General features: G+C 52.7%; 1 protein-coding gene across 1 annotated transcript in view; it reads left to right on the top strand.

Annotated features, from left to right (window-relative positions):
• The window catches only part of LTBP2 (latent transforming growth factor beta binding protein 2), a 100,938-nt gene extending 74,169 nt beyond the window's left edge, over positions 1-26,769 (top strand). Inside the window, exons 16-36 of the mRNA XM_066344034.1 lie at positions 309-437; positions 1,132-1,260; positions 5,671-5,790; positions 10,658-10,777; positions 11,828-11,950; positions 12,163-12,288; positions 12,725-12,850; positions 13,677-13,799; positions 13,898-14,023; positions 14,446-14,568; positions 15,236-15,367; positions 15,665-15,790; positions 16,297-16,440; positions 17,333-17,524; positions 17,631-17,714; positions 18,419-18,547; positions 18,898-19,035; positions 19,115-19,282; positions 19,587-19,868; positions 21,463-21,612; positions 22,212-26,769. Coding sequence (XP_066200131.1) covers positions 309-437; positions 1,132-1,260; positions 5,671-5,790; positions 10,658-10,777; positions 11,828-11,950; positions 12,163-12,288; positions 12,725-12,850; positions 13,677-13,799; positions 13,898-14,023; positions 14,446-14,568; positions 15,236-15,367; positions 15,665-15,790; positions 16,297-16,440; positions 17,333-17,524; positions 17,631-17,714; positions 18,419-18,547; positions 18,898-19,035; positions 19,115-19,282; positions 19,587-19,868; positions 21,463-21,612; positions 22,212-22,357 — 2,936 coding nt within the window. The 3' untranslated portion in view covers positions 22,358-26,769. The remainder of the gene's footprint in view (positions 1-308; positions 438-1,131; positions 1,261-5,670; positions 5,791-10,657; positions 10,778-11,827; positions 11,951-12,162; positions 12,289-12,724; positions 12,851-13,676; positions 13,800-13,897; positions 14,024-14,445; positions 14,569-15,235; positions 15,368-15,664; positions 15,791-16,296; positions 16,441-17,332; positions 17,525-17,630; positions 17,715-18,418; positions 18,548-18,897; positions 19,036-19,114; positions 19,283-19,586; positions 19,869-21,462; positions 21,613-22,211) is intronic.
• Positions 26,770-27,108: the final 339 nt, after the last annotated feature.

A 27,108-nucleotide genomic window follows, 5' to 3' on the forward strand; every position in this document is an offset into this window, starting at 1 on the left:
AGGGTAAGGTCAGGCGGGAGGCCTTGCAGGGCAGCCCTAGGACTCAGGACGTGGGCCGCTGGGATCTGCTGGTATGGGTCAGAGCGATGTGCTCCTGGGAGCTCCGTCCTGGTGGGGCGCAGGGCCCTGGGAGAGGTGTGGGGCAGGGGCAGGCTATACCGGCTATGCCATATATGTGGATGTGGGAGGGCCCGACTCAGGGTGGGATGAGGCTTCTGTGTGTCCTTTGAGACCCCTGTCTCCTGCTCCCTCACGCTTTGTCCCTCCGTCACCCTGCCTTAACCCCTGCTTTGCTCTGTCTCCCACAGATATTGACAGATGTGCTGCTGGAGCCACCAACATCTGTGGCCCTGGAACCTGTGTGAACCTCCCAGATGGATACAGATGTGTGTGCAGCCCCGGCTACCGGCTGCACCCCAGCCAGGCCTACTGCACAGGTGCTCACCTGGGAGTCCTGAGCTCACTCAGGCTCTGGGGCGGATGGGAGCAGGGTGCTAGGGGACAGGGTCAAGAGCCGCAGCAGCAGCAGGTCTAAGCAGTGCCGTGTGCTTTGTGGGCTGAGGAGGAGCACAGTCCCTGTGGACAAAGCTGACCTTAACCTTGGGGAGACCAATCCCTGGGAGCAGCATTTGACAAGTCTCCGGGACTTCAGGAGAGTGGGAAGCCACCCCAGGGACCCCTGATGGTACCTAGAGCCTTCGGCTCTGAGTTCAGCCCTCGCCTCAAACTGGCCATCTTGCCATCTGCAGAGTGGACCAAGGTCTGCCCTCGTTATACATGTCCCCACCAGGGCCATGGGAGAGAGGATTGGGGCCAAGACAAATCAAGTGTGGGCCTGATCCCTCCTGCCCCCTCCCCAAATATTATTATAGAAAGCAGACCCACCCACTGTGGGGCAGGGAGGAGGTGTGTGGCAGCAGCCCCAGCCCCTTGGTGCCTGAGGGGCCCAATGGGCTGACTTAATGGCTCCCGGCCTTAGAGATACTGCATCTCTCTGGCCGCTGCTCCCTCGTCCCCTCCTTGTCCCATGGCATCAGCCCCTGTCCAGCCCTTAGCATGGGGGGGGGGGTTTGCTGGCAGGCACCCAAAGAAAAGCCTCCCTGACCTCTCTCCTTACCTTCCTCTGCTCAGATGACAATGAGTGTCTGCGGGACCCCTGCATGGGCAAAGGGCGCTGTGTCAACCACGTGGGCTCCTACTCCTGCCTCTGCTACCCTGGCTACACACCGGCCACCGCAGGGACCACACAGGAATGCCAAGGTAAGCCCTTGCCTTGGGATTCAGGTGTTCACAGTACTCAGCCACAGCTCTGCAGGGCGGGAAGTCCAGGGGCCCAGGGAACCAAGACCAGGGCTCTGAGCTGGACTTGGCAGGAAGCCGACCTACCCTGGCACCAAATTCAGGAGGTGCAAATGCACAAAGCAGCAATGTTCACAAAGGCTTCAGGGAACTGTGGCTCAAGCCAAGAGTGTGAGGGTCCAGGGACACGGCTGGAGAGGAGGACTAAACACCAGGTCCCCAAATCCTGAGTGACAGGAGCTGTTTTCATTTTGGGTAAGGAGGGCGACCCGTGAGGACGCCGACTGGGACTCCCCTGCAGACAGGGGAGAAGCATGCCTTTGTGGGAGGAGCACAGGTCCTCTGCGTCTTGGTGCTCATGAGGCTTTGAGCTTCCCAAGGAAGCTCTGCATGGGTAAGGGTGCCTCCAACGCGAACCCTTCCAAACGCAGCAATCGTACTGTGCTGCATTCATTTTTACAGAAGAGTTCACAGAGAATATGGTGCAACACTTTCCAAGCAGGGCCTTAAGGTTCGTAACCCAGCTGGACTTTTCACCTGGAGAATGGCACTGCTTTCTTGGGGCTCACATTGTGGTTCTGGCTGGGGCAGCCAGGGAGCCGTGTATTCTCCCATTGCCAGGGTCCCCTTGGGTTCTAACCCCCAAGGATCTGATCTGCAGAGACCAAAGCCACCCAGGCCCCCTCATCTGATTGTGGGGGAAAGCAGAGTAGAGGAGACAAACCACTACCTTAATGGTAGGTGGAATCATTCACTCAGCACTCAAGCATTGGGCACCTATGTGCCAGGAACTGTGTAAGCGCTGGGGACAGCCTGATGGTGGCCCCGGGAGATGAGGAAACGACAGTTCTATGTGGAAGAATGGGGGAAGGCTTCCCCATGGGGTGTTTGAGCTGGGGCAGAAGAATTATAGGTACCATTTAACAAGCACTTATTGCACACTGTCACTGTCCTAAGCACTTTATTTATGAAGCTCATCATCCCAAGCCCATGCAATAGAGATACTTATACCCATTATATAGTTTAACAAACTGAGGCTCAGAGCGATGAATTGAAACATGCAGGGACCTCACACCTAGTTGTGGCAGTGCTGGAAACAGAATCCAAGTCATTTCGGCCCCAAACCATGGTTTGCTTCCAACATCACACTCCCTTCCAAGCGAAATGAAGGCCTGGAGGGAGCAGGGGTTGTTTCCGGGAGAGAACCACTTCTGCAGAGAGCGGAGCAGTGAGCAAGCCTGGCACACTCTGGGAGTGATGATAAACCCAGTGTGACTGGAGCACGGGGCATGTGAGGAGGGGGCAGGGGCCAGGGCCAGTTGGGAAGTGTCTCGCGTGCCAGTCTGGAGTGTTGGACATGGTCCCGCAGGCAGTGCCAGCCAGTCGCGGATCTGTAAGCAGAGGGTGGCGATTCGGTCAAGTGGCTTTCAAGGAAGTGACTCAGGCAGCAGTGCTCCAAACAAGCTGAGTTAGCGAGGGGAGAGCCTGGGGCCAGGGGGCTGCTCTGGGTTCCCAGGCCTTGGCTAGTGTGTGGGCCAGAGACACTGAGTGCTGGCCCGGGCCCAGCAGTGGCTGCTGCAGGGAATGGTGTCGCCAGGACTGGCCCAAACAAGCGGTTCTGCTGCATGCCAGCCTGGGTGTCTGGGATGTCTCTGCCAGACCCCACAGTTGGGGGAGGAGGAGGGAGCTCAGGGTCAGCTGTCAGGACTTCTCTCAGTGGGGTCTGGCTGCCACTCAGTGAGGTCTCATCCAGGGTAGCAGCCGCTGTCTAAAGCTGACCCATCTCATAAAACAAAATCTCACTATTTTCATTACTTACTTTATGGATTATTTCATTAGTTGACAATTTCTAGAATTCAAATAATAGAAGTCTAAATGATTAATATAAATTATGTGACCAATAAGGTTAGTTTAGTAGTAAGTATGAGTATCTCTCTTCATAGGTTGTTAGCCTGTGGGTCTCCTCACCCGAAATTGCTTGTTCCCGTCTTTCGCTCACTTTCCAATGGCGGTAGCTGGTTTCCCTGGTGGTCTTGTGGAGTTCCTTCTGTATCCCAGATACTTGCTGCATTTAGATACTGCAACTCCCCCATTTTGTCCTCTGTCCATTTTCCTTATTCACATGCCCTCTTTTAACAGAAATCCTTAATTCTGATGTATGCAAATTCACCTTTTTGCCTTATTTTTATGCTTGTGGGCTTTAAGAAGTCCTTTCGCACCCTTAAGTCACAAGGTCTCCTACACTTTCATTCGAGTTGTAGCTTTGCCTCTCGCGACATTTTCACTCCATTTTCACCTGGAGTCCATCTCTGTACGTATGTTAAGAGCCGGCTTCTCCCATTTCCATTTTCCTCCATGGGGCACGTCAGTTTTCCCAGCCTCATCTATCGGACAGTAGTCCTGCTCCACCAGTTTGTGGACCCTTCCTCCAGGTCCCACACAGGGCTCTGCCTCTGAGCTCCCTTTTCTCTTCCATTGGGATTAGAGCTTCTAAAGTGAGGACCAGTTATTTCAGAATTGCCTGGAGAGTTATTAAAATGCAGGTTCTTGGGCTCATCCAGGACCCTTGGGTCAGAATCTCCAGGTATGAGCCTGGGAGTATGCATTTTACACCTTCTGACTGGGACTCCACTGTGTACTAAAGTGTTATGAAGTACTTGATCAGAGGAAAACACTGTCCACAAGCAAATTATTATCATTACATTGACGTAATATGCACTTTTAGGGTCCTGTGCTGGGCACTGGGCACACTAGGATGATAAGGCATATTCTTGGTAGTCAGGGAGCAAAAAGCAAGTAAATGAACAGTTAGGGCTGGGTCCTAAGGGAACTCTGGGAAGGGCCATATGGGTTGGAGGGAAGTCAGATTCACCTGCATGATGAGTTAGAGACAGCCATGCTGGTGGGTGGGAGGCCACTCCAGGCAAGGAGTCAGCATGTGCAGAAGCTCAGAAGCAATTCCTGTGTGGATGAAGCTAGGAGGTGTGTGGGGGCAGGAACGTAGGTAAGAGCAGGGGGCAGCTCATAAAAGATCTTACTTTCCCAGCTGAGGAGTTTAGATTTAATGGGGTCGTTTAAATGCTATAGTAATAATAACAACAGCTGACATCTCTTCAATGCCTTCCTTGTGCCAAACAAGCCCTAGCTAATCTCTTCACCTTCATCTCACTTAATCCGCACGAGGACTCTGTGAAGTCTTTGAACCAGTGCTGGGGGTGGGGGCAAAGGTGAGACCTGCACTAATTTGACTGTGGAGCGGGGAGTGGGGCATGGCTAGAGCAGCACAGAGTTGATTAATTGACCTAGTCTTCAAAATGAGAGAACTCTGCTGGCCACCAAACCAGGCAGAGGCATTTGTGTGAGCAAAGGCTTAGAGCAGTAGTCCCCAACCCCCGGGCCGCGGACCGGTACCGGTCCATGGGCCATCTGGTACCGGTCCACAGAGTAAGAATAAATAACTTACATTATTTCCATTTTATTTATATTTAAGTCTGAACGATGTCATATTTTTTTAAAATGACCAGATTCCCTCTGTTACATCCATCTAAGACTCACTCTTGATGCTTGTCTCGGTCACAAGATACATTTATCCGTACCACCCTAAAGGCCAGTCCGTGAAAATATTATCTGACATTAAACCGGTCTGTGGCTCAAAAAAGGTTGGGGACCACTGGCTTAGAGGGTGGACCAGGGGGGATCAGGGAATATAGCAAGACTGGGGCCTGGGGCTAGAGGCCGTGTGAGGCAGGCTGAGCTGTGGGGAACCCTGGTGTGGGCTAAGCAAGAGAGTGGCGTGGCCACGGTTCGGCTTTTGAGCCATCATGGAGCACCAGTGCGCTTTGGGACAATGGAATAAGCCTCACTGGTAGTTCCTCAGCTGCCCAACATGCTGTCTCTTACTAATCCCTAACCTTTAAAAAGGTCTGTAAGACCTCTAGGACCAGACCAATACGGGGGATGTATTGGGGCCAGAAGGGGGACTTTGTTGGCTTTCTCAGATCATGTCCTATGGACTGCCACCTGACCTCAAGACCAGCTCTTGCACTGTGATGAGGAGACAGTTGTGAGGGTCCCCATGGGCCCCAAAAGTAACTTTCTTGGGAGAAATGAACTCAGGGGTTTGCAGGGGCCTGAGCTAGGTCAGTCTCTGACCTGGCATAGAAACCCCCTGCCAATCATAGCCACAGCAAGGATGCCTTCTCCTCCTGGGCCTGAGCATGGGTGTCCTTTTTCTTGGCCTCTGAAGGGATGCCCCAGGACCCCCTGCAGGGCTGGCCCCATGTGACTGAAGACATAGATGAATGTGAGCAGCCTTTTCCATGTGATTGCAGACATAGATGAGTGCGAGCAGCCTTTTCCATGTGATTGCAGACATAGATGAGTGCAAGCAGCCGGAGGCATGCCGCGGGGGGCGGTGCACCAACACAGAGGGCTCCTACCACTGCGAGTGTGATCAGGGCTACATCATGGTCAGGAAGGGACTCTGCCAAGGTAAGGAACTGGGTGCTGCCCCATGCACTGGTCCCTCCCTATGCACTGCTTGCCTCTGACCCCCCTTCCAGCTTGTCCTTGACTGGGCCCCTTGATGCCAAGCCCACGCCTATGGACAGAGACCTGTCTTGGAACTTCTAAGCCCTTCCATCCCCTCAGTGATATTTTGGTATCCTGTCTAGCCTCTGAAGCAGAAAACACAAGCAACTTTATGTACGTGAGGCCCCGGTGACATGCCTCAGTACACCTGTGCTTCTCACTTTGAGCCATGTCGCTCTTCTTGCGCCTTCTTGCTAAACCTTTTAGGTTGTGAGCCCCTTAGGACTGGACCATATCCTAGATGGCCCATGACAATCATCTGTGTGTTGGAAACCGCTAACATATTCTAATTGAATGAATGAATGAGCCCCAATTCTTGCTACCTTTTCCAGGCCAAAAAAGATGGCTGTGACTTTGCCAGTTGGCTTGAAATTGCCACTATGGCGCCACCTCCTGGCAGCCCTCTCACTGTGTGCTCCCAGGACTGGCTGGAACAGGAATGGATGAGGGTAGACCCAGGCTCTCTCTGGAGGGAAATCCTGCCCCAGGTCAGAGGTTAGGCCCAGTCTCCTCCCAGCTCCCAGGTTTTCCTAGCCAGAACTTGCCTGGAGTGAGAGTGTTGTGGATGAGCTTGTGGGATTTGTGAAGGGCGAGCCCCCCTCCCCAATGCCACTACCACACAAGCTAATTCCAGAGTCCTAAAAGGTTCTAGCAAAAGGTGGCTTGGTTGTAGGACAGAGAATTCTATCTGGAGCCCCACCCCGCATGTCACCTTCCCCCCTCAACGCCTACCTCTTGATGCTCCCCCTTTAAAACTCAAGCCTGTGTGATGAAAGCCAGAGCCCCTTGTTTTCATTGTCATGATGGAGACAGGCAGCCTGGCATCTCCGGGAGAACAGAGAGTGAAGGCAGTTAGCATGTGAAGGGTGCCTACTGTGTGCCAGGTACTGTGCTAGATACCAGGTAGATTAATTACCTCATTTAAACATCACAACATGATGAATTTGACCTTAGACGTCATTAAAAAGAGAAACTAGACTGAAGGACACGAACCGAGCCAACACTGGGACATTAAAAAAATCAAATTTATCCTACCTAGGCCATGTTAAGATCGCAGGCTCTGGCAGAGACAGACCTGTGTTTGGCTCTTGTCTCAATGTCTGAAAATAGAAACCATCGTGCCCATTTCAGAGGCTCTTGCGAGGGCCTCACTAGATCAAGCCATACTGTGTGCACACACAATGCTCGGTGAACACGGGGAAGTATTACCAGCTGAGGGCCCCACTCTTGTCCAAATCTAGACTCCCCATGCCCTTCCGGAGGAAAGGTTCCAGACGCACGTCCCGCTGGGAGGCCAGGCTGAGCTCCTGGCCCAGGGCGGGCACTCTGAACCTGCTGAAAGAAAGACTGATGCAGCCTGCACACGTCTCCAGGTTTCCATCAGTAACCACAGACCGGCCCATCACCCCGGGAGCCCAGTCAACTTCCTCTCCCTCTTTCTTCCTTTTCCAGCTAAGAAACCACTCTCTCCACTGAAACTCAGAGTCTCTGGTGAACGGCCTGAGTGGTCTGGACAGCAGCCCATCCAAAGTCTCAATGGCATGTCTGTCATACCAGGACTCTGGGTTCCCACGGAGAGGGGCTGTTGCCCTGCAATTACCAGGGCTTTGCTGTCCCCCATCCACATCCAAGGTCACCTTAGCTTCTGGCCCCTGACTGAGCACCCTCCCCACCCTGTGCTCTCACAAGGAACAGAGAGGCGGGTGCCCTTCTGTTTCCTCATGCAAAGGCTAAACGCTGGTGGAGGAGCTCCTGAATTCTCCCCATATAGACAGCTGGTTGAAGAGCTGGTCCCCGAAATGCCTGTTTTCATGGGTCTCCTGGGGTCTCTGCGGCAGCCTCAGATATTTAGTCACATGGTCTCACTGTTTGATCAACAAACATTGGCCAAGTGCCAGCTGTGTTCCAGTCACAGTGAGGAATACAGCAATAAAAATGACAGCTCCCACCCTCGTGACCAGGGAAACCTACCCAGACCTACCATGTTCTGAGATCAAAATTCAAGCCCTAGACTAGGCAGAAAAATCTAGCTGCACTCCAGGCACCAAAGGACCGGTGGAACAGCCTTGTGGTGTCTGGTGACAGCAGAGCCGGTGCCTTTACCAGGGCCTGCTTCCGCTTCATGCAGTCTATCTGGGTCCTTTTGATTGGTTTAGCAAATAGCTCCCATTCAGAAGGGGCCTTTCCTGGCTCAGGTGGGGACTAAGGGCTGCTTTGCTCTTCTGCCCTCACTCTGCCACAGGCGGCAAACCTCTCATGAGCAGTCATCGCTGGCGGGGGCTCTGAGGAAGGAAGTCAGCAGGGGTCTCCCAGGATAAACTAGGTTTCGCTGCATTAACAAACAACCCCCAGCCTAATGACTTAGAATACAGCAAATTAAAAAAAAATAATAATTTTATAAGTTTATTTGAGCCAAACTGATAACCTATGCAAATGCTCCCAGAACACACAAATTTTCTATCTGGCCAGTGCGGCATGTCCACCGTGGGTCAGCCGGGCGTCCCGCCCACATTCCCCAGCTCTAGAACCAGGCAGGAGGGACAGCCAGCGTCTTGAATGTGGCAGTCTCCGTGGAACAGAGAGCACTCGGCAGCGCCGCACTCAATTAAATGCTTTGGTTCATTAATCACACATGTCCAGTCCCCTGGTCCCACCCAACCTCAAGGGACCAGGAGGCAGGCACAAGCCTTCTGTGGCCCAGAAAGAGCTAGAACTTTAGTGAACAGCGTTAGGGCCACTAGTCTCCTAACCCTCAGCATGAGACCCCCTCGTGCACCACCTCCATAGACGTGTCCAGATAATTCAGGGCAGGACAGACCTCAGGGGTTTTGCTCCTGGCAAATCTAACCTCCTTCCTACACAGCCTGATTCCTGTGGGAGAGGTCCAGAGACTTCGTTGTTTCTCAGTGTGGTCTTAGAGGAGGATCCTTGTCTGCTCCTTGTTCCTTGTTTCTTCATCCCCAAAGCCTCACTTTTCTGAAGCAGGTGGCTTATCATTCTCAATGGCTTTGTCCAGCCCCCCCCCCCCCGCCCCGTACTTTGGCCGATGCCAGCAGGCCATGGTGCCAGCTGCTGTCTCCTAGGTGGCCACAGTGGTGGTCTTAAATCCTTCATTCCCTCCATCTCTGTCTCATTCTCTCCATCTCTGTTTTTACAGAAACCCTCAGAACAGTTTGGCTTGGTGTCACCACACCCAACTAGAGGCTCTGGGCTGCCCTTTTCCCAGAGATGAGCCTTATCTCAGTGTCCCAGGGAGTTCTCTGTGTTTTCTTGCAGATACCCATTTGACTAACCACCTTCCCTGTGAATGTCTTCCTCTCCGTCTGGACCCTCAGGGTGAAAGTTCAGTCTTGAGAAGGCCCTGGTTCCCTGGGACAGAGGGCTTTGGTGTGTCCTGTCTCTTGCTAACAACCTCTGGGGAGACTCATTTTCACTCTCCAAGGCAGGACCTGTGTCCTGTTCTATAATAACATCTTCTGGCTTTTGTCCCAGGTAGAAACCCTGTGTTCTGACCCTTGGCCCTGCCTCCTATATTTCCTCCCATGAGGCCAAGTAGGTATTCCTCCTGAGCAAGAGGGCCTCTGACTCTGCCTAAGTGGGTAGACTTCCTCCAAGACAATGACAATTACCCATTTAAGAAGACTAAAACAGCCCTGGCCGGATAGATAGCTTGGATGGTTAGAGCATTGTCCTAGAGCACCAAGGTTGCCGGTTCAATCCCTTGTCAGGGCACATACAGGAACGAATCAATATTCCTGTCTCTCTCTCCTTTCCTCTCTCACTAAAATCAATCAATTTAAAAAAGAAGAAGAAGAGTAAAGCCTGTTGTTTCCTCTGGAGCTCAGTCTGGGGGATGCAGTGCTTTCCTGCAGCCCCAGCCTGAGTTCCGTTCCTGGGTCATGGCCTTCCTAACTCAGCCAGAGCCTCTGGGGCCTTGGCTAGGGGCTCCCCACGATGCCAGGTCACATCAGGAAGAACTTGTGTGCGGTTCCTGAAAGCAAGACCCCCACCCTCCTTGTTGCCGCTCTCCTCCTCTCCCTCCTGGGTCCCCTCCTCCCCTGCTTGTCTGGTTGGTGCTCAAGCTCATTCTTTTGGATCTCAGCCGAGTGGGTGCTGGGAGCCCTCCGTGGGCCTGGGCTGGAAGAAAAGTCTTCTCTACAGCAGAGAAACCTTGCCAGTGTGCACCCTTAGCTCTGCGTCAGCCTCGGGGCCGGTCTCGGCCACATCCAAGACCATCTTCAGTGCCCATTGGTCATCTTCCGTCCTCAGTTTCTGGCGCAGGAAGCCCATGTTGCTTTCATCACCTAGCTGGTGATCTATTCTGAGGCCTACTGGGCCCAGCACGTACAATCCCAGTAATTGTCACCACTTGTAAATCAAAACAAAACAAACAAACAAAACAAAACAAAAACAGGAGGTCACCAAGGGAGATACGAAGGCCGTTCCCAGAAGTCCAGCTCATGAAGTGGCACTTGCTCACCCCCCCCCCACACACACACACAGCTGGCAGTCACCTCAGCCTCTCACGCCCACCCAGGGACTCTCCCCTGCTAAAGTGCTTCCATCTCCTCTTTGTCCAGGACAGCGGGTGGGAGGTGGAGTTGGGAATACAAGACAATACTCACTTTTTCCTCTATTTTCCGTCCGTAGGAAAACTGACATTCCTCCCTCTCCCCAGCCAAGGGCAGGGTCAGGATTTGCTTTCTCACAGACATACCGAGCGCTCTGGTCCCCAAGGATGACCAAGGCGGCGGCTGTTATTTTGCAGATATCGACGAATGCCGTCACCCTGACACTTGCCCTAATGGGAGATGCGTCAACTCCCCCGGCTCCTACACTTGCCTGGCCTGCGAGAAGGGCTACAGGGGCCAGAGCGGGAGCTGCGTAGGTGAGGGCTGCCTGCCAAGGCGCTGAGAGAACCATTTGGCCTTGGGACCTCTGGTTGCACCCACACACAGGGAGAGAGAGAGGTGGGCAGAGGGAAGTGGTTTGGAGGCCATTGTTCTTCATGAGCCAGCTGGCTTCCCAGATGACACTGGGCATGAGATTGGGTGTGCTTCAGTTACTGATGGCTGGCTCTCTGAATCAGCCAGGGTGGGGGCCGCTTTGGCTCCTGGGTCATATCCATTCAGGAGCTATAGGCGAAGGTCCCAGAAGCCTCTGTGGCTAGCTCCTGGGTGGAGTGAGGTGCCAAGCACCTTAGGGAGAGGCCGACTCAGGTGGCATGAGCTAGCAGCCAGGCCCTGCCTGGATTTCCTGGGAGGAGGGCCTTCTTAGTCCTCTTGTACCCCATCAGCAGCGTCTAAGCAGCAAGGCCTAACTGAACCAGAGCGCCTGCTTGTCAGCTGTAGGAGGAATGTTCTTTCCTTTAAGCCCCCGCAGGAAGAAGGGCCCAGGGTTCAGAATGCTGGGGGTACTGAGCTGTGAATAGATGCTTTGAGGTCTGGAGTGGGCAGACATTTCCCAGGCCCTTGACACTGCCCTTCAGCCACCCGGGCATAGCTAGGCCTTTCTTCTCATTGCCCACTCACCTATTGAAGCTGTTTGTGAGGCTGAGAATGTGAGAGCATACCAGTCTGGCTGGCAGGTAGGAAGCCAGAGGGGCTCAGAGCCACTGTAAGGAGTCCAGGGCCTGGGACACTTCTCTCCAGGTGTCCTCGGATGGGCCAAGCCAGTCTCAGGGCTGAGGGACCTGGCACCCCTTTCTGGAGCAGAGCCCTTGGTGTTACTAGAGAGAGACGAAGGAGCTCAGTGGGGAAGGGCATCCGGCCCTGCGTGGGTGAGTGGGGCCAGGAGCAGGAGCGATCACGGCCGTCCCAGAGTGGCCTGTGGGTCCTCTGAAGGGTGACTCCTGGCCTCCTACTAGAGATGCTTTAGCCTGACAATGGCACTTTGAGGAGAGGAGGCCAGCTCGCTCTCCTGGACTTGCCTCCCCCAGATGTGAACGAGTGTCTGAGCCCCGGGGTGTGCTCCCATGGAAGGTGCATCAATCTGGAGGGTTCCTTCAGGTGCTCTTGTGAGCAGGGCTATGAGGTCAGCGCAGATGGGAAGAGCTGCCAAGGTACCAGGTGCTGAAGCACCTTCCTCCACAACACACCCGTCTGCAGCCCCCCGCCCCGCGCACACCCCCAGTCCAACCTGGTCCCTGCATCCCCATCCCTAACTGCTCTGCCCAACACACATCACTGCTGAGACTGCTCCTTTCCCCTAGCCCCGCCCACCTGTCCGTCTCTGCTGCCCAAGGCCCACACAGAACTCAATGACCTGTTTCAGATGTCAATGAGTGTGCCAGCCGGGCCTTGTGCCCCACAGGCCTCTGCCTCAATACTGAGGGCTCCTTCGCCTGCTCAGCCTGCGAGAGTGGGTACTGGGTGAATGAAGACGGCACTGCCTGTGAAGGTAACCAGGGGGGTGGTGGCAGAGAGGGACCAAGAATATAACATAAGCCCTCTTACCTTCCAAAGAACACTCGCTTTGTCCCCAACCTTTGGGCTAATGCTGAGGGTCTCTAGCCTAAGCCAGAGGACTCTATACATGGACTTGGCCCCAAGGAGATCTGTTGTCATGATCCCCAAGTTTAGAAGTGAGGACAGAAGCAAAGGGGAGCCACAGAGACCAGAGGACAGCTTACAGTAGGTTGCCCAAGGAGCATTCCAGGGAAGGGTGCCAGGGTCGCTTTAGAGGTCCACAGCCAGGGCCCGCCCCTCCCCAGGCAGGGGTCTGGAGAGAGTTCTACCATCTCAGAGAGGGAGGCCAGAAGTGCAGGAGGTTCCTGCCTCCCCAGGTAGGGGGAGCCCTCCCGAGCCCCCGGGTGACCAGCTGCTATCTGCCCCAGACCTAGATGAATGCGCCTTCCCGGGAGTTTGCCCCTCAGGAGTCTGCACCAACACTGCCGGCTCCTTCTCCTGCAGGGACTGTGACCAGGGCTACCAGCCCAGCCCCCAAGGCCACACCTGTGAAGGTAAGAGCCCTTGTGGCAGCTGAGGAAGACCAGCCTCTCACCCTTAGAGAAGGGAGTGGCCAGGACACAGCAGAGGCTGTTCCCAGACCAGAGGCCCCTCTGCCAACTTCGAGTGTTGGGTTAGTTGCAGACATGTACAGGTCTGGGTTTAGGGACCAATAGACCCCTGGATCACAAGCTTCAGTGTGTAGCCGCATCGCCAGGATAGTGTGGCTTTCTAGGCCGTGTCCCAAACCTGCTAACTTAACCTCTGTCGGGGCAGGCCGTTGGGGGAGGAACGGACTTGGGATCTGTTTTCTGACACGCTCCCCAAGGGTTCCTCATAGGGTGGGTGCTGGAGCTGTATTTTAAGAAACACTGGCTGTACCAGGAAACCTGTAGGCCAACTTGAAGAATCTAGTTTCTGTTATCTTCTCAGTTCTGTGTATCTGTTTCCTTGGTTTATTTCCCATTTATTTTCCTATTGCTTCTCAGTAAAAGCTAAGCCATCTCAGCCACAAGGGCAGTGTGGTTTGGTCAGCCTAGGCCAGTGTTGCTGAGAGGGCCAAGTGTCCTCAAGGTGGGCACTGTCTGAGGAGCTGGGGAAGCCCAGCCAAGAGGCAGGGGAGCCTGCTGGGCTGGGGCCAGAGGGGAGGGAGCATCGGTCATCCTGCTCCCCGAAGGCTCCTTCCCCAGCCTCTCCACGCAGTGCTGCTTTATAAGGGGGTGATGCCTCCATGGAGCCAGACTCCTCAGGCAGGTGACAGGCCCTCTGGGAACGTCCCCCTTGGTTCCTGTCCTCGGGAGCTATAGCCATCGGCTTCCTTCCTCCCGTGTGACCCTGCAGATGTGGACGAGTGTGCAGACCTCCAGAGCAACTGCCTTGGGGGCGAGTGCAAGAACATGGCTGGCTCCTACCGGTGCCTCTGTCCCCTGGGCTTCCAGCTGGCCAATGGCACTGTGTGCGAGGGTGAGCGGCTCAGGTCCCCCCACAGGGACAGGGGGCAGTGAGTGTGTGGGGAGGCGGAACATCCACAGGGGACACCGCTGCCTGTCTTCTCCTTGCAGATGTGGACGAGTGCGTAGGAGAGGCGCACTGCGCGCCCCATGGCGAGTGCCTCAACAGCCACGGCTCCTTCTTCTGTCTCTGTGCACCTGGCTTTGTCAGCGCAGAGGGAGGCACCAGCTGCCAGGGTGAGGAGCCAGCCTGGCCATGGTCTTATCAGCAGCAGGGGGCGTTAGAGGCTCTGTCTAGAGTACTGAGAGAAAATGCTCCTGGTCCCACCTGGGGTTGGGAATGGGAGGCTGACAGTAAGGAGAGGGGCTGAGTCTCAGGGGGGGACTCTCTCCCCAGGGCCTCTACGATGTCTACAGCAGGCATGCGCCCTCTGAATTCTTTGAGTGTCATCGTTCTCCCCTTGGCAGAGCCCCCGTTCAAGGGCTCCTCCCATCAGCCTGGCCTCTGACCTCCAGCTCTGAATTCTTCCTCGGATCTTCAGCCCTTTCCTACCCCGAGCCACTCCCTGGCCCTCCTATGAGCTACTCGGGGCCCACAGGAAGCTGCCCCGAGCCCAGGGACCCATGACTGGGGCTGCTGATAGATGTCTCCATTTTAGATGTGGACGAGTGTGCAGTCACAGACCGGTGTCTGGGAGGGAACTGTGTCAACACGGAGGGCTCCTTCAACTGTCTGTGCGAGACTGGCTTCCAGCCCTCCCCAGAGAGCGGGGAGTGTGTGGGTAAGCGTTTCCAGGGGGGGACAGGGCTCTGCCCACCTCCACCCCTGCCTGGTCCTCTGCTCACTGGGACCAGGAACGGCAGCTTCCAGGAAGCAGAGCACTTTCTGCACATCAGTCACCCAATGGATAATACATTTACTGAGCCTCTGCTGACTCAGGGACTGTGCGTGGATGACAAAATGAACACAACACTCATCCTTGTGCTAGCAGAGCACACCATCTAGTTTTTAAAGCCAAACTGATTCAATAGACATTTATTAAACACCTGCTAGTTTCAATGTCTTTTGCTAGGACAAACAGACAGTTATGGGCAATCTTAAAATTGAGCAAGGGAGACAGATATGAAAATAACTCCCTGTAATACACTTTGGTGAAGGTTTTATATAAAGAAAAGTATAAAGTGCTCTGCTATAGGGAGAAGGGGGTGGGAGAAAGGCGGCTAAGAGCTCAATGCTTTCCTAATAGCATCGAGCTGTCTTTTAGACGTTCATCCCTGCTGGGTCAGGGGAAACGACCCTGAGCTTGATATTTTGGGGTTGAGATGATCACAGTAATTTGGAACAAAGCAAGAACCTGGAGGTTGTGGGCATAGCCTTGTAATACCAGTGAGGTGGGGCCAGAGCAGTGACCTGGACACTTCTGTTCCTTCTCATGGTTCTGAGGACAGATGTTGACGAGTGTGAGGACTACGGAGACCCGGTGTGTGGGGCCTGGAGGTGTGAGAACAGCCCTGGCTCCTACCGCTGTGTCCTGGGCTGCCAGCCTGGCTTCCACATGGCCCCAGCTGGAGATTGCATTGGTGAGTAGGGAGGGGAGTCAGAGGCAGGAGGGCGGAAAATAGGGACACCTATTTTCATGTGTCCGACTACAAACTATTTTGTCCCGAGGACACTAGTTTTGCAGCTGTTTGAAAGTTTGTATATTTTTTATACAGCAGGACTTGCACAAAAATTGGAGAGGAATGTTAGAGTTCTTTCTTGTCCTGTGTTTAGAAGTTACTTTTCACCAATCTTGGTGCTGATAGACCAAATAAATAAACATTCCCAGCAAATAAAGTGAGAACACACCCTATACTCTAGTCTCCATTGTCGCACAGACATAGATGAGTGTGTCAACGATACCCTGTGTGGGAGCCACGGCTTCTGCGACAACACAGAGGGCTCCTTCCGCTGCCTCTGTGACCAGGGCTTTGAGACCTCGTCCTCCGGCTGGGACTGCGTTGGTGAGAAGCTTGAAGGCTGGCTAGGCTCTGGGCCAGGGAGGGAGGAGGACCTTGGGCCCTTTATCCCATTTCCACAGAGCTTGGCTGTCCCAGGACCCTCCTCCTGAAATGTTCATGGTCACGCGGCTCCATAATGGGTCCTCATAGAGGGGGCAAGGCAGGGAGATTTAGGGGAAGCATGGCCACATTCGACCAGCAGGGGGAGCAGGCAAACTAATGAGGGCGCCACCCTTCTCTAGAGACCCCAGGGCCTCAAGAGACACCTTGGTTCAGAGAATGTGCAGAGGGAGGAACCATTTAGTGACCCTTGCCTGCCATCCTTCTCTCTCCCCCTATGCCCTCTGTCATCTGTCCCTCCTTCCTGCTGACTCATACTCACTTCTGCTCTGCCCCCAAGACCTTTCTTTTGAAGGGATGAGTATGTGCCCTCCAGGCTGGAGGCAGGGGCATAGGGCAGGGGCTGGCTGCCTCTTCTGCACCCACAAGCCTGTCCCCATGTCTGGCAGATGTGAACGAGTGTGAGCTCATGCTGGCCGTGTGTGGGGCGGCACTCTGTGAGAACGTGGAGGGCTCCTTCCTGTGCCTCTGCGCCAGCGACCTGGAGGAGTACGACGCTCAGGAAGGACGCTGCCGTCCGCGAGGGGGCGGAGGTGAGCACGCTCCGTTCCCCTCCCAGCCGCTAGGTACAACCACTCTATGGCTCACGGGCCACTGCTCCAGCTCCTGAGAGGGAGCCCGGGCCAGGACTGGGGCACGGTGGGCAGGGGTGCAGCTTAGGAATGAAGTGTGGAGGGGCAAGGAGTCTGAGAGTGCAGCAGATGTCAAGACAAGGGGGGGGGGGTCTGCTCCAGGCCAGGAAAGAGCCCAGAGGCCACAGGGCTGAGAGGGACCCTACAGGGGCTCAGGAAGCTCAGAAGCCAATTTAGGATGGCCCTAGGGGCCACAGATCGAGCCTTGGCGGGACCCTCAATCCAACCGCAGGAAACCCTCTGGGTGAGGGCGGCCTGGAGGAAGAGTTAAGCCGAACTCCCCTCTCCCACCCCACCCCAGAGCTGTGGGGTCAGCCTCTCACCCCACGCTGAATTGGTACTCAGGGATCTTCTCTGATTTGGGGAAAAGCAAGCAGGACCTAGAACAGGAAGGGTGGAAGTGAATAGAGTAGAGTGCGAAGCAGAGGAATGGGCAGAGGGGTGCCCTTATTACTGGGGGTACCCCACTGGAGTGGCTGAAGGCGGGGTGGTACGCTGGAAAGAGCAGGGGCTCTGGCACCTGAGGACCTGGGGTGGACCCCTGCTATGTATGCCACTGAATAGCTGGTGGTGTGGCAAGTCACTTGGTTCTTCCAAGTCTCCGTGGCCTGTCTGTAAAGGGAACTGATATAATAATGCACACCACACAGAGTTGTTGAGAACTTCTCATGAGATACAATAGATAAAAACATTTTGTACCCTGTAAAGTAGTATATAAATGGTAAATTTGTAATGGCTAGGATGTCCCAGAGGGCCATGAACAGACGATAATAGGGGTATCTATCACACACAGGTCAGAGTATCCCCGAGGCCCCACCAGAGGACCACGTCCCAGGCCCCATCCGCATGGAATGCTACTCTGGGCACGAAGGCCAGCCGCCCTGCTCCAGCCTCCTGGGCCGGAACACCACGCAGGCCGAGTGCTGCTGTACCCTGGGTGCCAGCTGGGGAGACGCCTGTGACCTGTGCCCAGCTGAGGACTCAGGTAGAGCCCCTAGGGGTCCCAAATCCTCTCAGGGTCGCTCTGCAGGGCACACTGAGAGAATGGGGGCAGAACCCTCCTGTCTCTGAGCTTGGATGTTTCCCTACAGTCGAATTCAGTGAGATCTGCCCTAGTGGTAAAGGCTACATCCCTGTGGAAGGAGCCTGGATGTTTGGACAGACCACATACACAGGTAAACTCCTTACACACCCTGCTCCCCAGGCTCCGCACAGCTGAGCTGACCCAGCCTGGTTCTCCAGGAGTCCCCTGGGAAACGCTGCCTGCTGTCCCAGACTCCCATTCCTGTCCTAGGGCTGACGACCTGCAGAGTTTTGGCTGGAAGCTCTGACTGGAGTTCCTCCAGGAACGTCCATATTACCCCACCTTGGTTTTTCTGATCCCCCAAGGCTGAACCCTCCAAGAGCAAACCATGATGCCCTCCCTAGCTAGTCACAGGTATAGGGAAAGAGCGAGAGGCCAGAGCTGCTGCTTAGGGCCCTGGCCTCACTTACAGAGCCAGTGACTGCGGAAGTCATACTCAACGTGGGTAGTGTAGGTATGAGTGCCCTGACCCTAAAGTTGGAGAAGGAAATGACAGAAAATGAAGTAGCTTTCCTCAAGTGCTTGCTGTGTCCCAAGCACTATTTTAAGCACCTTACAATGTATTAATCTTTTAATTCTCGTCACGACTATAAGAGGTTAAGTAGTCATATCTACAATTTTTAGGTAGGAAACTGAGGCAAGGAGAACTTAAGCAAGTTGCCCAAAGTCACCCAACTAGCAGGTGGCAGGGCCAGGATTCGATCCCAGCAAGTCTGGCTTCGGAGTCCTGAGTCTCTGTCTGGGACTGCCTCATTCTGCTTATTACCGTCCCCTCACCGCCCTGCCTTCCCACAGATGCTGATGAGTGTGTGATGTTCGGGTCCGGGCTCTGCCAGAACGGCCGGTGCCTCAACACGGTTCCTGGCTACATCTGCCTGTGCAATCCTGGCTACCACTACGATGCCGCCCGCAGGAAGTGTGAGGGTGAGGACACACTCCACCCCTCCCCATCCCCAGGTGCACCTCTGAGTGCTCACCCAGCCCTGCCAGCCAGCCCCTTTCTTGCTGGGAGTCCCCCTCCTGGGGACAGATGCCAGCTGCAGCAGGCAGGTCTGAGGTGAGGGGAGCTGTGGGGATGTCAGGGACTGGACGTGGGAACCTGTGAGGAGAGTATCCTTGGGGAGGGGCCTGAGGCTGGGCTGCAGCAGGGGAGGGGGAGCAGGGTGCTACCTCTTCGACGTCAGTTACAAGCAAATTCCTTTTGATGAAGGTAGACCATGGGCAAGCTGCCTCGGCAGTGCCCACACATTCCTCCCGTCTTCCTGCCACCACAGATCACAATGAGTGCCAGGACATGGCATGTGAGAACGGCGAGTGTGTGAACACGGAAGGCTCCTTCCACTGCTTCTGCAGCCCTCCCCTCACCCTGGACCGCAGCCAGCAGCGCTGCGTGAACAGCACCAGCAGCATGGGTCCGTGGGCCTGGGGTGGGGGGCAGCCGGGGCGCTGCGCCTGGACAGGGGGCTCACACGTCTCTGTCTGTGCCACCAGAGGACCTGCCTGACCACGACATCCACATGGACATCTGCTGGAAAAAAGTCACCAACTATGTGTGCAGCCAACCCCTGCACGGGCGCCGCACCACCTACACGGAATGCTGCTGCCAGGACGGCGAGGCCTGGAGCCAGCAGTGTGCTCTGTGCCCCCCCAGGAGCTCTGGTGAGAGGGGTGGCCAGGCGCGTGGAGCGGGGCAGACGCCTGCAGCGTTGGGCTGGGCCTCAGGGTCGAGAATGCCCTCACCTTGGAAGGGGGGATATAGACAGGAGTGAGTATCAGAGTAGTGCCCCTGTCCTCAGTCTTGTTTGGGGATCAAATGGAGCTGGGGACAGCTGCCCTGCCAGGGACTCTCGGAGGGCACCAGTCCCACATGCTCCCTCACCCTGGGGCACTGGGCCAGGGGATAGCACACCAGGCTTTAGTTACCAGGAGTTGGGCCCAGCTTGCTCTCCCTCCTCCCTGACAGAGGTCTATGCTCAGCTGTGCAACGTGGCCCGGATTGAAGCAGAGCGGGAAGCTGGGGTCCACTTCCGGCCAGGCTATGAGTATGGCCCTGGGCCCGACGACCTGCACTACGGCCTCTATGGCCCAGATGGGGCCCCCTTCTACAACTACCTGGGCCCTGAGGACACCATCCCCGAGCCGCCCTTCCCGAACACAGCCAGCCGCGCAGGGGACCACGCACCAGGCCTAGAGTCTCCCCTGCAGCCCTCGGAACTGCAGCCCCACTACGTGGCCAGCCATCCAGGTCTGTGTTGCTGCAAAAATAGGGAAGAGGTGGGCACCAAAGTTGTTTCACTTCCGTCTCCTCCACCTGCTAATCGCTGCCAGCAGGGTGAGGACAGGAAGGGGGAAAGATGCACCAAGCCCTCTCATGGGTCACTGCAGATACAACTCCAAATGGCCAAGTCAGACCCCAACAACTCCCCGGATAAACTAGCACGGGGGACACAGAGGTACAGGACACCACTGCCCACCCTCAGAAGCTGCCCTGTGGGAGGAGGTTGAGAGTGAAAGCGGACAGAGAGAGCAGGTGCACTCTGGTACTGTCCATTTCTTCTCCCTCACCACTTTGAGTATGCAGAACAACCTGCTCTGCAAGTTCAAACTTGTGGCCTGAAATGTTAATTAAGGATCTCTAATCACTTTAAAGGCCCTGTGCGGTGACTTGGTTTGTAAGTGACAATGACCCCAGCACTTAGGATGTGTATTCTTTTTTTTTTTTTTCTTCTTGACAGAGACAGAGAGAGAGTCAGAGAGAAGAACAAACAGGAAGGGAGAGAGATAAAAAGCATCAATTCTTTTTTTTTTTTTGTATTTTTCCGAAGCTGGAAACGGGGAGGCAGTCAGACAGACTTCCACATGCACCCGACCAGGATCCACTGGCACGCCCACCGGGGGCGATGCTCTGCCCATCTTGGGGCATTGCTCTGCCACAATCAGAGCCATTCCAGCGCCTGAGGCAGAGGCCACAGAGCCATCCTCAGTGCCCGAGGAAACCTTGCTCCAGTGGAGCCCTGGCTGCGGGAGGGGAAGAGAGAGACAGAGAGGAAGGAGAGGGGGAGGGGTGGAGAAGCAGATGGGCGCTTCTCCTGTGTGCCCTGGCCGGGAATTGAACCCGGGACTCCTGCACTCCAGGCCGATGCTCTACCACTGAGCCAACCGGCCAGGGCCAAAAGCATCAATTCTTTATTGCAGTATCTTAGTTGTTTTTTGTTTCCTTTCTCATATGTGCCTTGACCAGGGGGCTACAGCAGGGTGACTCCTTGCTCAAGCCAGAACCTTGGGCTTCAAGCCAGCAACCTCTGGGCTCAAGCCAGCAACCATGGGGTCAAGTTTATAATCCCACGCTCAAGCTAGTGACCCCATACTCAAGCCAGCAACCTTGGGGTTTTGAACCTAGGTCTTCCATGTCCCAGTCCAATGCTCTATCCTAGTCCAGAGACGAGGGTTTGGCAGATCTGGTAGTTTTGCTTTGTGTTGAGTGAGGGTAACCCACTTTTGCTGCCAATTGCCTCCCAGCAAAAAAAAAAAGTAAAGTTTTTACCAAACATTCTCCCATCAACCACAAAACCAAAATTATATAGACACCCCACTGCTGAGGAGCTCTGGCACTGTGAAAGCAGTGAATCCCAGCTTTCTCAGGGGCCTCATTTAAAGGTCTACCCCACCTAAAATGACTCATTTTAAAAAGAATATTGCCTTTTGTTTTAGCATCTTTCTGTATGAGTTTTATAACCCTCCCCCTAACCCCAGGAATTCAACTGGGGCAAACCTTTGTAGTGGAGGGTGAGGGTCCAGGGGGTGCAGGCCCCAGCTTTCTTCTGACCTCCTCCCACCAGAACACCAGGCCGGCTTCGAAGGGCTTCAGGCAGAGGAGTGCGGCATCCTGAACGGCTGTGAGAATGGCCGCTGTGTGCGCGTGCGGGAGGGCTACACCTGTGACTGCTTTGAGGGCTTCCAGTTGGACATGGCCCACATGGCCTGCGTGGGTAAGTGTCGCATCAGTGGGAACGCCTGGGAAGCAGACTGGCCCTGATGGCTCTGTGTGGAAAAGCCAGGCTGACCCATTGTCTGCTTTATGGGTGCATGACCAAGCAGGATTGCTGGGATAGCCACTGCTGCCCCTGGCGAGGGCACCCAGCACCAGGTCGGGTGGTAAGAAAGCTCTGAAAGGTCAAATGCTTTGTTAGGAAAGCCCTTTCCATGGAGGTGTCTAGACAGAAAAAAAAGGCCAAACCCTGGGCTTGCCTGGTCAAGGCACATATGGGAGTTGATGCTTCCAGCTCCTCCCCCCTTCTCTCTCTCTTCTCTCTCCCTTTCTGTCTCTCTCTCTCCTCTCCAAAAATGAATAAATAAAATAAAAATAAAAATTTTAAAAAAGGCCAGGACAACAGTCTGATCACTCTCCTGGGCACAGTATGGGCTCCCTACCGTCAGCTTGTGTCCTTAGGTTAGGGCAGTTACTTCAGCCTCTGGCTGCCATACCTAGGATTCCACTCCAGGCCAGGGCCAGGGCTTAGCGACCAGAAGCAAGAGGCCAGAGGGTGTTCAGCTCCCACCAGCCCTCTCCTGCTTTCCTTTCTCTTAGATGTGAACGAGTGTGATGACTTGAATGGGCCTGCTGCGCTCTGTGCCCATGGTCACTGCGAGAACACGGAGGGCTCCTACCGCTGCCACTGTTCCCCAGGTTACGTGGCCGAGGCGGGGCCCCCCCACTGCACTGCCAAGGAGTAGCAATGAGAGGTCAGTGTGGGCAGGTACCCGGAAATGGGCCTCAGGCAGGGGGCCCCCGAAGACGCTTCCTAGCTGGGAAGACAACATGAAGACATCAGGCAGGAGGCCCTGTAGCCCCACTCCCAGCCAGCCTTGCCTTCTTTTCATCTCGCCCAGCTTAGGTTTGGGCTGTGATCTCGTCACTGCCGCCATGCCCTTGCTTGGCTCAGACACCACCAAATGCTTTAATGCTTCAGCCACTGGCCATGAGACCCAGTCTGCCATCTGTCCTGGCCCTGCTATGGGGTGCTTACCAAAGGATAGCCCTCATTCTCCCCCTCAAGCTGTGCAAACACGCAAGGTCCTTCGGCCTCACACTGCAGACACCCTCTTCCAGCCGTGATCCACCTATCATCCTGATGATTCTAAAACTGGGTCAGAGGCTACATCTGTCCTCGAATGGTCTTTCAGAATCTATGGAGCAAAAAAGGAACTGGAGAACGTTTGGGGAGCGACTCCAAAACCTCCTCCCGAGAACCATCACTGCCACTTGGCCAGTCTGGTCTAGACCAGGTCTTGCCACGTCATCTTGTGGCCACTTCTGAGGCCGTGGGAGGGGAAGAAGATCCCCTCATCTCAGAGAAGCAAAACTAATACTAGCTTGCTGAGGGTAAGAAACACAAATGAAGAGGAGCAAGGAGCCTGAGAAAGCACGAGGGCCATTATTAAAAATATGGGAAATTGATTGGGGGGGGGGGAAGCCAGGGCTTTATACAAGTCTAAAGAAAATATTCAGTACCTTTGAGTAATTAAACATTCAGAATATATCCAGTGGTAGCTCCTACGCAACAAGGGCTGCTGCAAGACAGGGGGCCTGTCCCTGAAGACCTGTACTAACGACATACTTCTTACAGGAAATAAACTTCTCCTGAGCTCTTCTTTTGTGGACACCAGTTTGATGTGCTAAAAATAAAGAGGTCTATTTTCTAACTTGTGAAGTACAGGGTAATCTTGTTTTAGAAGCAAAATTCCTATGTTGTTTCTCCTCTCTACTCAGAAACCTCTGCCCTCTTCCTTCATAAAATGGCTGGCTGGCATTCCTCTGAGTTTACAAGCAGAGGCCCACTCCAGCCTTGGCTAGAGGGGAATTTAGAACCACCGCAGAAAGAAATGTAGACCTGGGCTTTTCTGTTTCACATGAAACCAAATTTCTTCACCGTGCTAAGGCTAAATATTAAAAAGGAGGCTGTGCCTAACCCTCGCCAGCTCTGCCAATAGCCTATGGTTGGGCTCCAATGGGAAAATGTTCTTTCCTTTTCTAAGACAAGAAAAGCTCTGACTTTGTATTTTTCTGATGAACAGCAATGTAAATGAACAAGGCTCCCTGTGCCTGGAGACAAGGAAATGAACGCTATTTTCTTAATTTAATCTGTCCTGTCCTACCTGCTGCTCTGATTGTCAGCCATCACATAACTTATTGAATGTTTGCTATGTGCTAGGCAGTGTGGAGTGCTATACACGTTTCATTTATTCATCCAACAATCCTCTTTAGTACTTTTATTCCCAACTTAGACATAAGGAAATGGAAACACACCGTTCAATTTGCTCTAGGTCACTATACTAGCTGTTTTCAGCATATAGTTCTTAAACTTATGAAAATATTCTGACCTTAATTTTTTTTTTTTTTTGAGAGGAACAGAGATAGTGAGACAGACTCCCCACATGTGCCCTGACCAGGATCCACCTGGCAATCCTGTCTTGGGCCAATGCTTGAATCAACTGAGCCGGAGGCTGACACACTTGGACCAACTGAGTTATCCTCAGCACCTGGGGCTGATGCTAGGGCCAACTGAGCCACTGGCTGTGATAGAGGAAGAGGGAAGGGGGGATGGAGGGAGAGAGAAGCAGATGGTCACTTCTGTGTGCACTGACCAGGAATTGAACCCAGAATGTCCATAAGCTGGACTGATGCTCTATCCACTGAGCCAAACAGCCATGGCCATGACCTTCATTCATAATAAAAGAAATGCAAGTTATGCCACACGGAGACACTTTGTCTGTTGGCAAGCATCTGGAGAAAGAGGCACTCCATACATAGCTAGCTGACAGCTGCATAAATTGATATAACTTCTAAAGAGGATATGGAAATGTTTTTCAAAATTATAAAAGCACTTACTCTTTGAATCAGTAATTCCACTTCTAGAAATTTAATCTTCAGCTATAGTCTCACCAAATGTGAAATGGTGTATGTTAAGAGGTTATTATAGCATTACTTGTAATAGCAAAAGACTAGAAACAATTCATTGCTGTGGAGCCTTTAAAAGAAGTGACTCTAAATGCCTTGTTAAGATATCCAAAATAACTCTTCAGTATTTTTAGCAGAAATGCAGAAAAATAAATTCTTACAAAATTGTTGCAAGTGCTAGAGGAACAGTCAAGGAAGGATATTAAGCCCCAAATCAGGTAACTTCAGGAGACTGCTGGTGAACCGAAGCTCTCTACATATCTGAATGAGAACATCAAGTCTAAGGAAGATGTGGTTGTCCAGGTCAGTCTGCAGTCAGCGCCTTCCACGTCTCACCTAAGTACCTCTTATTAGTGGAAGGTAAAGCAGACCTCTACTGGGAAGATATCCAAAATAGATGGAGGGGGAAAGGAGGGTTGTATAACAAAGTGTAACACATGCTGCTATTTGTCTAAAGGGGAAAGAAAATTGGATATCTTCTAACTCCACCTTCCACCCTGTATTTCAGAGAATGTCTTACCACTCCTCAATATACCCTGCTGGCACTGTGCTTTCTTAAATGCTGTCCTCATTACCCGTTCCTAACCCTTGCTGCCTTCCTGCTTGCCCTTCCAGAGATATGTCATGCGTATGCACATTTTCCATGTATTAAAAACACAAACAGCATACTATGCATGCTGTTCTACACTTGGCTTTTTTCACTTCATACTTGCACATAGAGCTGTCTCATTCTGCTTTATAAATGTATACTATTCCATTGAATGGATAAACCATAATTTATTTAATCAGTCCCCTACTGGTGGACATTTCCATTGTTTCCTATCTTTTACTATTAAAAATGCTATAATGAATATTCTTGTGCAAATGTTATTTTATATCTATGGGATTATATCTGTGGGCTAAATTCTTAAAGAGACAATGGTAATTGTGGGGAGGATGACAGGGTGGATGGGTACAGGACTGGGACACTTTTCATTGTATCCCCTTTTGTGTCTCTTGGAATTTTGTACCATATGTATTGCCTATTCAAAAAAATAAAATATTTTTAAATACAGCTGCTGGCCATAGACTGTTTAAATGTTCCTTTTATTTCTATATTTACCTGACTATATTTTACAATTAAAGCCAACATATAACAAAAGACCAAAAGAATAAGGTTCAATTTTCAGAAGAGAAAATAAAGCATCTTCTTAGACACCTACTTTAGTAGTCCTTCCTAATCTCTTACTTCTGAACCTGTATTCTCCTAACATGAAAGAAACGAAGGGTGGGTTAGACACCTATAGTTTCCATTCTACTAGTCACTGTCAATCATACAACTAAAGCATTATTCCATATCAAGGTAATATGTATACGTTGTCCAAGAGGACCCCTCTTTGGACCCAACATAAAGCAGAGCCAGGGCTTCTCTGCCTGTGGCTCCTGCCCTGTTCTGCTAAAACAAAGGTGGCACTCACTAGCTTGCATATACAGTTCAGTAACATCAATTCTGCAACAAACAGGGTCTTGATAGCCTCCTCTTGAAAGGGAGGCAAAAAGAAAAAAAAATCCTCCAATTGATACTAGAAGAGTATAGTCTTCCCAAACGAATCTGCAGTGAGCAAAATTTGTGAAAATGTCTGGCTTTTCTTGCCTGCCAGGAAGCATCTGGTCAGAAAGTGCCTGCAAAAGATCTCAAACCTGTTTCACAGTTTACTGTTTATTCCAAGCAAACTGCCAACTGTCTATCACCTTGACACTATCATTTCCCCATGTCCTGTGTTCTTAAAATTTCTGCCATCACCCACCTCCAGTGGAAACTTCTCATTACTTCAGGTTCCCCCATCAAGTCTGTGGTGTAACATAAGGTGATTTCTCCCAAATCCACCCTTTCCAAACACAAAATTCCATTTCCCCCATTAACAGTAGGTACTTCACACACAGGCATTCCAAGGGACCCTGTTCCTTCCTAATTGATCCCAATTGGAGGTACATTTAGCTACTAAAACTATTATGCTGATGCTCGCTATGAGTTTTTAAATCACCAAATCAATAACCCACAAAAATATTCTGGAAGAATATTCCTAACACTTAAAGTGCAGCAAAATATCTTTTTGAGGAGGATGAAAAGGCTGAGCCTGAACTGAACATTATTAGGCCCAGTTACTGCCGGCAAAACAGATGCTTCCACGGTGTATTGGTTTATATCTCCTTCCATGAAAATCTACTAAGAAATCTGCTCAGGTTTCTGAGTGCCTCCTTCTTTCCTCTCCGTATGCACTGTATCCACATGAGGTTTGTTTTCTCCAAGTCCTAGATTTTCCAGAGTTAAAATGTAAACATCTAGGTTTCTATCTCAGATCCTTTGTCTCTGAACTCTTTCCATTTTTTTAATGGCAAATTTTTTTACTGAACAACCTTAATTTTAATCCAGTCGAGAAATGTTCTAGTCCAATCCAGAAATACAAGTTTCTGCCATAGGAAACTTTTAGGCTCTTGAGAAAAAAGAGAGGTTTAACTACCTTTTTCTTCCAGAATCAACTTGGTT

The sequence above is a fragment of the Saccopteryx leptura genome, chromosome 6 (genome assembly GCF_036850995.1).
Source record: "Saccopteryx leptura isolate mSacLep1 chromosome 6, mSacLep1_pri_phased_curated, whole genome shotgun sequence".
Classification (NCBI taxonomy): Eukaryota; Metazoa; Chordata; class Mammalia; order Chiroptera; family Emballonuridae; genus Saccopteryx; species Saccopteryx leptura.